Here is a 12,277-nt window from a genome sequence, read left to right as displayed (position 1 = left end):
TAGCCAGTTCATTGATGTAGATATTGAAGAGTACAGGGCTGAGGGGACAGGCCTCGCCCTTGGGTAAAGAATTCTCTTCTTTTTTTTTGCTAATTTTTACACTGCACATATTGCCATAATACATTGATTTAATAATATTGTATGTTTTACCCCCTACACCACTCTCAACTCTCTGTCTCTCTCCCTCTCTCTCTCGCTCTCCCTCTCTCCCTCTCTTGCTCTCCCTCTCTCTCTGTCTCCTCTCTCGCTCTCCCCCTCTCTCCCTCTCAATTCAATTCAAAGGGCTTTATTGGCATGAAAGTTTTACAACAATGTTGCCAAAGCATCAGAAATACAGTTTGAATGCTACACAATAACACTAATAATAATAAGAAATTATTATTAGTGTTGTTTTATTATTATTAGTGTTATAACAATAATATTATTAGTATTACTCAATTCAATTCAATTCAATATGTGCTTTACTGGCATGACATACGTTTGTGTACATATTGCCAAAGCATGTAAAACAACAACACAACACAACACAACAATGATTATAATAATAACAGCAACAACAACAATAATTATGATATTAAACAACAGTAGCAATAGGTGGCGTCCCCCACTGTCTCTCAGGTGGTGGCAGGAAAATATAAATCTTGCTGCAATGCTCGCCGCTGCCCTCCTCCCAGGACCACCCGCAGCTTACCTGCGTCCTCCATTTCCTGCTACTCTGGAGTCACATGTTCCAGCTCCTGGACAAAAGCCCGTTGCTGGTTTTCACATGTGTCACACTTAAGGAGGAAGTGCACCTCTGTCTCCACTTCATCTGTCATGCACTGACCACATGTTCGATGCTCTTTTGGCAACCACGTCTTTTTATGTCTCCCCCTTATGTCTCCCCTACTCTCTCTCTCTCTCTCCCCCTCTCTCTCAATTCAATTCAGTTCAACTCAACCGGCTTTACTGGCATGAAATTGTTCATGTGTGTGTCCAAAGCTTTTGGTACATTAAAATGTGTGTATTGACAAACAAGGTAGAAATAACACTAAGTGGTAGTAATTAGCTTTAAAGATCTGCACAGTAAATGAACATTAACAGATGTATTTGTGTGTGTGTGTGTGTGAGTGAGAGAATAATCTCGCTCTCTCTCTCTCCAGCTGTTCCCAATTACTCATCAGTCCCTTGTGTATTCAGGCCCGGTCTTTAGGCGGTGTAGTTTCAAGTCTGTTGAGTTGTGTTGATTTCAAGCCATTGGTGCTGATGTGTTTGGTTTGTTGGTCCATTCATGTGAACCTTGTGTGTAACTGGTCTTGGTGACCTGGTCTGTCTATCTGTCTGCCTGCATGTGGGTTCCTGCGTCTGGGTCCACAAGACAGTGCTGTGCTCTACCACTGTGTGACTGTACCACACCCTGAGGCTGAACTGGTCCGGGGCTTTAAACACTCTGACGGGTTACCTCGTGACTTCCCTGCTCGTCACATTACTCACTGACTACCTGTGACCTGTCCCATCGGCATGTGCTTTAGAAGCCCTGTTGGCAGTCACCCACTTTAGCTTATCCTTAGCTTATCCTATAAGGGGCTGTGCAGACCAGAGACGCGTGAAGATGCCAGAGATGTGGGATCTGGTTTTCAGCATGCGGTACACTCCTTATTTATGCAAAACAAAAATGCATTCTTTGCTTTGTCTAAGTTTATCTGGATGTACGGTCTCACCTCATCCAATAGCAGCACAGAGGACTGGATGATCTCCTTCCACTTCTGCAGCTCGCCGTCATGGTAACGCTGCTGGGACTCCAATAGTTGTGCCCACTCCAGCTGTGTCTGTGGAAGTTTGCTACGAGACACATATTTACATGACAATGTGAACACATACACGTGCGCTCTCTCTCTCTCTCTCTCTCTCTCTCTCTCTCTCTCTCTCTCTCTCTCTCTCTCTCTCTCTCTCTCTCTCTCTCTCTCTCTCTCTCACTCCCCTACTCCCCCACTCACTATCTAGCTATCTGTCTGTCTGTCTGTCTATCTCTCTCTCACTCACTATCTAGCTATCTAGCTATCTGTCTGTCTGTCTCTCTCTCTCTCACTCACTCACTATCTAGCTATCTGTCTGTCTGTCTGTCTGTCTGTCTGTCTATCTGTTTATCTCTCTCTCACTATCTAGCTATCTGTCTGTCTGTCTGTCTGTCTGTCTGTCTGTCTATCTCTCTCACTCACTCACTATCTAGCTATCTGTCTGTCTGTCTGTCTGTCTGTCTATCTCTCTCTCACTCACTCACTATCTAGCTATCTGTCTGTCTGTCTGTCTATCTCTCTCTCACTCACTCACTATCTAGCTATCTGTCTGTCTGTCTGTCTATCTCTCTCTCTCACTCACTCACTATCTAGCTATCTGTCTGTCTGTCTGTCTATCTCTCACTCACTCACTATCTATCTATCTGTCTGTCTGTCTGTCTGTCTGTCTGTCTGTCTGTCTGTCTGTCTGTCTGTCTGTCTGTCTATCTCTCTCTCTCTCACTCACTCACTATCTAGCTATCTGTCTGTCTGTCTGTCTGTCTGTCTATCTCTCTCTCTCACTCACTCACTATCTAGCTATCTGTCTGTCTGTCTGTCTGTCTGTCTGTCTGTCTGTCTGTCTGTCTATCTCACTCACTCACTATCTAGCTATCTATCTGTCTGTCTGTCTGTCTGTCTGTCTGTCTGTCTATCTCTCACTCACTCAGTATCTAGCTATCTGTCTGTCTGTCTGTCTGTCTGTCTGTCTAGCTCTCTCTCTCTCACTCACTCAGTATCTAGCTATCTGTCTGTCTGTCTGTCTGTCTGTCTGTCTGTCTGTCTGTCTGTCTGTCTATCTCTCACTCACTCACTATCTAGCTGTCTGTCTGTCTGTCTGTCTGTCTGTCTGTCTGTCTCACTCACTCACTATCTACCTGTCTGTCTGTCTGTCTGTCTGTCTGTCTGTCTGTCTATCTCTCTCACTCACTCACTCACTCACTCACTCACTCACTCACTCACTCACTCACTCACTCACTATCTAGTATCTATCTGTCTGTCTATCTATCTCTCTCTCACTCACTCATTCACTCACTCACTCACACACTCACTCACTCACTCACTCACTCTATCTCGCTCGCTCGCTCGCTCGCTCGCTCACTCACTCACTCTCTCAAACACACACACACAGCTTATAAATTAACTCAGCCTAAGAAGATTCTAGATTTCTCTCTAAAATACTTTCTAGATATCTAAATTGTTCCCTTTTGTTAGACAGTAAAACACACCTGTCTGTCTACCTGTCTTGTTAGATGGTACAACACATCTGTCTCTGTCTAGTTGGACAGTACAACTCACCTGTCTCTCTACCTGTCTTGTTAGACAGTCCATCACACCTGTCTCTGTCTACCTGTCTTGTTAGACAGTACAACACACCTGTCTACCTTTCTTGTTAGACAGTGCAACACACCTGTCTGTCTACTTGTTAGATGGAAGACCACATGTCTGTGTACCTGTCTTGTTAGACAGTACAACACATCTGTCTACCTTTCTTGTTAGACAATACAACACACCTGTCTCTCTACCTGTCTTGTTAGACAGTGCAACACACCTGTCTCTGTCTACCCGTCTTGTTAGACAGTACAACACATCTGTCTCTGTCTGCCTGTCTTGTTAGACAATACAACACCTGTCTACCTGTCTTGTTAGACAGAACAACACACCTGTCTGTCTACCCATCTTGTTAGACAGTACAACATACCTGTCTCTCTACCCGTCTTGTTAGACAGTACAACACATCTGTCTACCTTTCTTGTTAGACAATACAACACACCTGTCTGTCTACCTGTCTTGTTAGACAGTACAACTGTCTTTCTGTCTACCTGTCTTGTTAGACAGTACAACACACCTGTCTGTCTACCTGTTTTGTTAGACAGTACAACACACCTGTCTCTCTACCTGTCTTATTAGACAGTACAACTGTCTGTCTGTCTACCTGTCTTGTTAGACAGTACAACACATCTGTCTACCTTTCTTGTTAGACAATACAACACACCTGTATCTCTACCTGTCTTGTTAGACAGTACAACTGTCTGTCTGTCTACCTGTCTTGTTAGACAGTACAACTGTCTGTCTGTCTACCTGTCTTGTTAGACAGTACAACACACCTGTCGGTCTACCTGTCTTGTTAGACAGTACAACACACCTGTCTCTCTACCTGTCTTATTAGACAGTACAACTGTCTGTCTGTCTACCTGTCTTGTTAGACAGTACAACACATCTGTCTACCTTTCTTGTTAGACAATACAACACACCTGTCTCTCTACCTGTCTTGTTAGACAGTACAACTGTCTGTCTGTCTACCTGTCTTGTTAGACAGTGCAACACACCTGTCTCTGTCTACCCGTCTTGTTAGACAGTACAACACATCTGTCTCTGTCTGCCTGTCTTGTTAGACAATACAACACCTGTCTACCTGTCTTGTTAGACCGAACAACACACCTGTCTGTCTACCCATCTTGTTAGACAGTACAACTGTCTGTCTGTCTACCCGTCTTGTTAGACAGTACAACACATCTGTCTACCTTTCTTGTTAGACAATACAACACACCTGTCTGTCTACCTGTCTTGTTAGACAGTGCAACTGTCTGTCTGTCTACCTGTCTTGTTAGACAGTACAACACACCTGTCTGTCTACCTGTCTTGTTAGACAGTACAACACACCTGTCTGTCTACCTGTCTTGTTAGACAATACAACACACCTGTCTCTCTACCTGTCTTATTAGACAGTACAACTGTCTGTCTGTCTACCTGTCTTGTTAGACAATACAACACACCTGTCTCTCTACCTGTCTTATTAGACAGTACAACTGTCTGTCTGTCTACCTGTCTTGTTAGACAGTACAACACATCTGTCTACCTTTCTTGTTAGACAATACAACACACCTGTCTCTCTACCTGTCTTGTTAGACAGTACAACTGTCTGTTTGTCTACCTGTCTTGTTAGACAGTACAACACACCTGTCTCTGTCTACCTGTCTTGTTAGACAGAACAACACACATGTCTACCTCTCTTGTTAGACAGTACAACACACCTGTCTGTCTACTTGTTAGACAGTACAGCACACATACATGTCTGTCTAACTGTCTTGTTAGACAATACAACACGTACAACACACCTGTCTGTCTACCCGTCTTGTTAGACAGTACAACATGCCTGTCTCACTACCTGTTTTTTAGACCGTACAACACCCCTGTCTCTGTCTACCCGTCTTGTTAGACAATACAACATACCTGTCTGTCTACCCGTCTTGTTAGACAGTACAACACCCCTGTCTCTCTACCTGTCTTATTAGACAGTACGACTGTCTGTCTGTCTACCTGTCTTGTTAGACAGTACAACACATCTGTCTACCTTTCTTGTTAGACAATACAACACACCTGTCTCTCTACCTGTCTTGTTAGACAGTACAACTGTCTGTCTGTCTACCTGTCTTGTTAGACAGTGCAACACACCTGTCTCTGTCTACCCGTCTTGTTAGACAGAACAACACATCTGTCTCTGTCTGCCTGTCTTGTTAGACAATACAACACCTGTCTACCTGTCTTGTTAGACAGAACAACACACCTGTCTGTCTACCCATCTTGTTAGACAGTACAACTGTCTGTCTGTCTACCCGTCTTGTTAAGACAGTACAACACATCTGTCTACCTTTCTTGTTAGACAATACAACACACCTGTCTGTCTACCTGTCTTGTTAGACAGTGCAACTGTCTGTCTGTCTACCTGTCTTGTTAGACAGTACAGCACACCTGTCTGTCTACCTGTCTTGTTAGACAATACAACACACCTGTCTCTCTACCTGTCTTATTAGACAGTACAACACATCTGTCTACCTTTCTTGTTAGACAATACAACACACCTGTCTCTCTACCTGTCTTGTTAGACAGTACAACTGTCTGTTTGTCTACCTGTCTTGTTAGACAGTACAACACACCTGTCTCTGTCTACCCGTCTTGTTAGACAGAACAACACACATGTCTACCTCTCTTGTTAGACAGTACAACACACCTGTCTGTCTGCCTGTCTACAACACACCTGTCTGTCTACCTGTCTTGTTAGACAGTACAACACACCTGTCTCTGTCTACCTGTCTTGTTAGACAGAACAACACACCTGTCTCTGTCTACCTGTCTTGGTAGATATTACAACACACCTGTCTGTGCACCTGTCTTGTTAGACAGTACAACACACCTGTCTGTCTACTTGTTAGACAGTACAGCACACATACATGTCTGTCTAACTGTCTTGTTAGACAATACAACACGTACAACACACCTGTCTGTCTACCCGTCTTGTTAGACAGTACAACATGCCTGTCTCGCTACCTGTCTTTTAGACCGTACAACACCCCTGTCTCTGTCTACCCGTCTTGTTAGACAATACAACATACCTGTCTGTCTACCCGTCTTGTTAGACAGTACAACACCCCTGTCTCGCTACCTGTTTTGGTAGACAGTACAACACACCTGTCTGTCCACCTGTCTTGTTAGACAGTACAACATACCTGTCTGTCTACCCGTCTTGTTAGACAGTACAACATACCTGTCTGTCTACCCGTCTTGTTAGACAGTACAACACACATGTCTCTGTCTACCTGTCTTGTGGTTGCAACCCCTGCCAGGAGGTCAGACTCTGGGTGGTGTACTCCAGCATCCAGAGCTTGTAGAACAGCATCATGTTGAGGAACACCAGGAGCACCAGGCTTTGTATTGAGATAGCAAGGGAAGAAATAGAAGTGGGAGATATGTATCGGGGGGGGGGGGGGGGGTCAGAGACCACCAAGTCAGGCTGTGCATTGAAGTCACAATCAGTATGTCACCTATATCAGTGCTATATATTGGGGTGAATAAAGTTGGTAAGAAAACATCTTAACATGGCTGGTGAAGTGAAGACATTGGATACCTTATACAAATCCTGTGGGATGCATTTGAGGACCGAGTTGGAGGGAAAGAAAGAAAAAAGAGTAGATTACAACATCAAGTCAGAGGGACAAAGGCATATCCTATATAATATTCTTTCTTACTATCAAGGGAGTGAGTAGAGGAGTGTGTTACACATCCAGGTTTATGTATTTCTAGGAGGTTAGATGTGTTGTGATGGTTTACAGATGCATACAAGCAGGGGTTGGCAGAAAAATAGATGAATGGATGGATTGTAATGATGACATATGGCCAAGGAGTAACCTGCCAGAACTTTCTTTCCCCACACATTTGAGAGCAGCTGATAGGATTTAATCAAAGATCTCACATTTAAGGCATGAGCTCATGTGTCAATGTGGGATGAGTTGAAATGATTAATTTGTCACTGCTGAACACATCTGCTGTCATGCTTTCATAACTCAAGTGCAGGGGCAGGAATTTTCCCTCAACTCCAAATCAACACAGTAATGCAGCACAAATGAAAATCTCCTTGGCAAGAGTGTGCAGAGATGATGATGATGATGATGATGATAATGATGAGCAGTAACTTACACAAGGCTGATGAGGAGCAGGAGCTTAGAGACGTTGTAGAGCGCCAGACCTCCTGGGGCATGCTCAGGAATGTGCCTGGTCTGTGTGGAACCTACACAAGGACATAACACCATCTTCCATCAACGCCTTATTAGGTAGTCCCTTTTCAAAGGCGTACCGAGGGTCAGAAGGTCCAATTATATTACTTGCAGTTTGAAAAGTAACATTACAATGAAATGTTCATCCATCACACGAGCTATCTTAATCACTGCAGAATGGACTTTGATCAGACTTGCGGGAAATAATGCACCTTACCACTGCATTCCAGCAGTTTTAAAATAACAGTGATTGGCCCAGGTGGCGGCGCCACTTTTTTTTTTCTTCGTTTCTTCGTCCATGAGTCACTTGCAATGCCTCATAAATCCCCTTAGACTTTATAAGGACTGGACCACATGGGTTCTTGAAAAGTGAAGCCAACATATCCTCGGTGCTCTCGAGAGCTTGTTTCCATTACAGCTTTAAACCATGCCCACACCCATGTAAGTGAACACAGCATGGGCCAAATGAAAAACACAAAAGTACACATTAAATATTGTTTTCCCTGGAGTGTGTTCTGTCATTTCTACGGGGCTGTATTAGGGATGTGGTGGGAAAAAAATTAGGGGGCAGTTTTGCATTCCGTCATAAAACTTTTGCGCTCTCGTTAACAGCTCTCAAATGTTTACTTTTCGGATACCTGCACTTTATAGAAGTTAATTGATGATATTCAAAAGGACATGGTATGGACATTCACAGGCAGCTCAGTGCAACATGACTGGACATGAGGTGGACACCAGAGACATGCTGCTTCACCTCCTGTCTCTACTGTGCAGACTGGTTCCCCACCTACTGCACAACTGCAAGCAAGATGCTGGCAAGCAAAGTGGCAATATTTTGGCATCAAAATGGTCAGGGCTGGTTTCTCCCTTTGCCCACAACAATGACTGCCACATCCTTCGCTCACACCAGTTCCCCTTTGTGGCATGATCACACTGCTGTTTGACCTCTTCCTATTCCTTTCTTTTTTTGGGATTTTTCCCCCCGTTTTTCTACCCAATTATACCCAGCCAATTACCCCACTCTTCCAAGCCGTCCCGGTCGCTGCGCCACCCCCTCTGCGGAGCCGAGGAGGGCTGCAGACTACCACATGCCTCGTCTGATACATGACGTGGAGTCACCAGCTGCTTCTTTTCACCTGACAGTGAGGAGTTTCACCGGGGAGACATAGTGTGTGGGAGGATCACACCATTCCCCCCAGTTCCCCCTCCCCCCCGAACAGGCGCCCCAACCGACCAGAGGAGGCGCTAGTGCAGCGACCAGGACACATACCCACATCCAGCTTCCCACCCGCAGACACGGCCGATTGTGTCTGTAGGGACGCCCGACCAAGCTGGAGGTAATGCGGGGATTCGAACCGGCAATCCCCATGTTGGCAGGCAACGGAATAGACCACCACGCTACCCAGATGCCCTCAACCTCTTCCTGTTCCTGATCATATTACCAACAGACACCATTACCGTCACATGAATTAGTCCAATGTCCGTCCCCTTCCTCAGTCCTCACAACCTGTCACTAGCCAATGTCATCTGAAACTGGTTTTGCTCAACACTCATTCACTCAATAACGAAAGCCTCATTCTGAATGAATTTATAACTGACCATAACCTAGATTTCCTCTGCCTCACTGAAACCTGGCAAAACCCCCTGGACTATGTCTAGCTAAACCAGACCACACCCACAGGATTTGCATACATTGATAAACCTCATCTTGAGGGGTGGGGAGTTGGTGTTGCTGCTGTTTACAGGAAGGACATTAAAACAAGCATAATTTCCATTCATGCCGCTCATTGTTTCAAACAATTTGCCTTCAAACCCTCTGGTCCCACTCCCTTGGTCACTGCCATTATCAACTGCCCCCCCCCAAAAAAAGCCAAACCCCTCCTTTCTCTCTGATTTCTCAAATTTTCTGATCCAGCTATATGCCATCTCACTCTCCGTTCTCATCCTGGGTGATTTTGATATCCACATTGATGACACTGACTGTAAATCCACCATAGAATTCTTGTAACTGCTACAATGCTTCAACATCACACAACATATCAACTTCCCCATTTACAGCCAGTTTCACATCCTGGATTTGGTCTGCTCCACTGGCCTCACAATACATCAACTCTCCAGCCTCAACCTCAATATCTCAGACCACCTGGAAATCATTATGGACATTGACATCCCTATCTCCATCTCAAAAGGCAAATGCAAAATATCCTTCAGAAATCTCAAATCTATCTCCCCCTCAACTCTTTCTGCCTCTCGCCAGTAAAAAGTCCATCCCCTCCCCCGCTGTCTGATAATTTCTCTACTACTACTATTACTACTACTTGCGGCTGCTCCCGTTAGGGGTCACCACAGCGGATCATCCGTTTCCATTTCTTCCTGTCTTCTGCGTCTTCCTCTGTCACACCAGCCACCTGCATGTCCTCCCTCACCACATCCATAAACCTCCTCTTTGGCCTTCCTCTTCTGCTCTTTCCTGGCAGCTCCATATTCAGCATCCTTCTTCCAATATACCCAGCATCTCTCCTCCACACATGTCCAAGCCATCTCAATCTTGCCTCTCTTGCTTTGTCTCCAAACCGTCCAACTTGAGCGGTTCCTCTAATATAATCGTTCCTAATCCTGTCCTTCTTCATCACTCCCAGTGAAAATCTTAGCATCTTCATCTCTGCTACCTCCAGCTCCGCCTCCTGTCTTTTCATCAGTGCTACTGTCTCCAAACCATATAACATAGCTGGTCTCACAACCATCCTGTAAACCCTCCCTTTAACTCTTGCTGGTACCCTTCTGTCGCAAATCACTCCTGACACTCTTCTCCACCCACTCCACCCTGCCTGCACTCTCTTCTTCACCTCTCTCCTGCACGCCCCATTACTTTGGACAGTTGACCCCAAGTATTTAAACTCATATGCCTTTGTCACCTTGACTCCTTGCATCCTGACCATTCCACTGTCCTCCCTGTCATTCACACGTAGGTATTCCGTCTTGCTCCTACTGACTTTAATTCCTCTTCTCTCCAGTGCATACCTCCACCTCTCCAGGCTCTCCTCAACCTGCACCCTACTCTTGCTACAGATCACAATGTCATCCGCAAACATCATCATCCATGGAGACTCCTGCCTGATCTTGTCTGTCAACCTGTCCATCACCATTGCAAACAAGAAAGGGCTCAGAGCCAATCCTTGATGTAATCCCACCTCCACCTTGAACCCATCTGTCATTCAAACCACACACCTCACCATTGTCACACTTCCCTCATAGATATCCTGCACCACTCCTACATACTTATCTGCAACTCCCGACTTCCTCATACAATACCACACCTCCTCTCAGCACCCTGTCGTATGCTTTCTCTAAATCTACAAAGACACAATGCAACTCTTTCTGGCCTTCTCTATACTTCTCCATCAACATTCTCAAAGCAAACATTGCATCTGTGATGCTCTTTCGTGGCTTGAAACCATACTGCTGCTCGCTATTCATCACCTCTCCTCTTAACCTAGCTTCTATTACTCTTTCCCATATCTTCATGCTGTGGCTGATCAACTTTATACCTCTGTAGCTGCTACAGTTCTGCACATTGCCCTTGTTCTTGAAAATCGGTACCAGTATGCTTCTTCTCCACTCCTCAGGCATCCTCTCACTTTCCAAGATTGTGTTAAACAATCTAGTTAAAAACCCCACTGACATCTCTCCTAAACATCTCCATGCCTCCACAGGTATTTCATCAGGACCAACTGCCTTTCCACTCTTCATCCTCTTCATAGCTGCCCTCACGTCCTCCTTGCTAATCCACTGCACTTCCTGATTCACTATCCCCACATCATCCAACCTGCTCTCTCTCTTTCATTTTCTTCATTCATCAGCCCCTCAAAGTACTCCTTCCACCTTCTCAGCACACACTCCTCGCTTGTCAGTACATTTCCATCTGTGTCCTTGATCGCCCTAACTTCCTGCACATCTTTCGTGGCTCAGTCCCTCTGTCTAGTCCTTTTCTCCTTCATTAGTGTCTAACCTGTCATACAACTCACCATATGCCTTTTGCTTTGCCTTTGCCACCTCTCTTTTCGCCTTACGCTGTATCTCCTTGTACTTCTGTCTACTTTCTTCATCTCTCTGACTATCCCACTTCTTTGCCAACCTCTTCCTCTGTATACTTTGCTGTACTTCCTCATTCCACCACCAAGTCTACTTGTCTTCCTTCCTCTGTCCTGATGACACACCAAGTACCTTCCTAGCTGTCTCCCTCACTATTTCTGCAGTGGTTGCCCAGCCACCTGCGAACTCTTCACTACCACCCAGTGCCTGTCTTAACTCCTGCCTGAACTCCACACAACAGTCTTCCTTCTTCATCTTCCACCATTTGATCTTTGGGTGTGTCTTCACTCGCTTCCTCTTCTTGGTCTCCAAAGTCATCCTACAGACCACCATCTGATGCTGCTTAGCTACATTCTCCCCTGTCACCACCTTGCAGTCTCCAATCCCTTTTAGATAGCGTCTTCTACATAAGCTATAGTCCACCTGTGTGCACTTTCCTCCACTCTTGTATGTCACCCTGTGCTCCTCCCTCTTCTTGAAATATGTATTCACCACAGCCATTTCCATCCTTTTCACAAAATCGACCACCATCTGTCCTTCCACATTTCTCTCCTTGACTCCATACCTCCCCATCACCTCCTCATTACCCCTGTTCCCTTC

General features: G+C 45.2%; 1 protein-coding gene across 1 annotated transcript in view; it reads right to left on the bottom strand.

Moving 5' to 3' along the window:
* LOC130117027 (protein Aster-B-like) overlaps positions 1 to 12,277 on the bottom strand; it is a 95,538-nt gene that overhangs the window by 10,159 nt on the left and 73,102 nt on the right. The window contains exons 17-20 of the mRNA XM_056285163.1: positions 7,509 to 7,599; positions 6,940 to 6,951; positions 6,632 to 6,739; positions 1,701 to 1,821 (exon numbers count right to left, since the gene is read on the bottom strand). Coding sequence (XP_056141138.1) covers positions 1,701 to 1,821; positions 6,632 to 6,739; positions 6,940 to 6,951; positions 7,509 to 7,599 — 332 coding nt within the window. The remainder of the gene's footprint in view (positions 1 to 1,700; positions 1,822 to 6,631; positions 6,740 to 6,939; positions 6,952 to 7,508; positions 7,600 to 12,277) is intronic.

Source organism: Lampris incognitus, chromosome 8, assembly GCF_029633865.1.
Source record: "Lampris incognitus isolate fLamInc1 chromosome 8, fLamInc1.hap2, whole genome shotgun sequence".
Lineage (NCBI taxonomy): Eukaryota > Metazoa > Chordata > Actinopteri > Lampriformes > Lampridae > Lampris > Lampris incognitus.
Note: the sequence above shows the minus strand (reverse complement) of the source record. Positions and strands in the feature narration are given on the sequence as shown.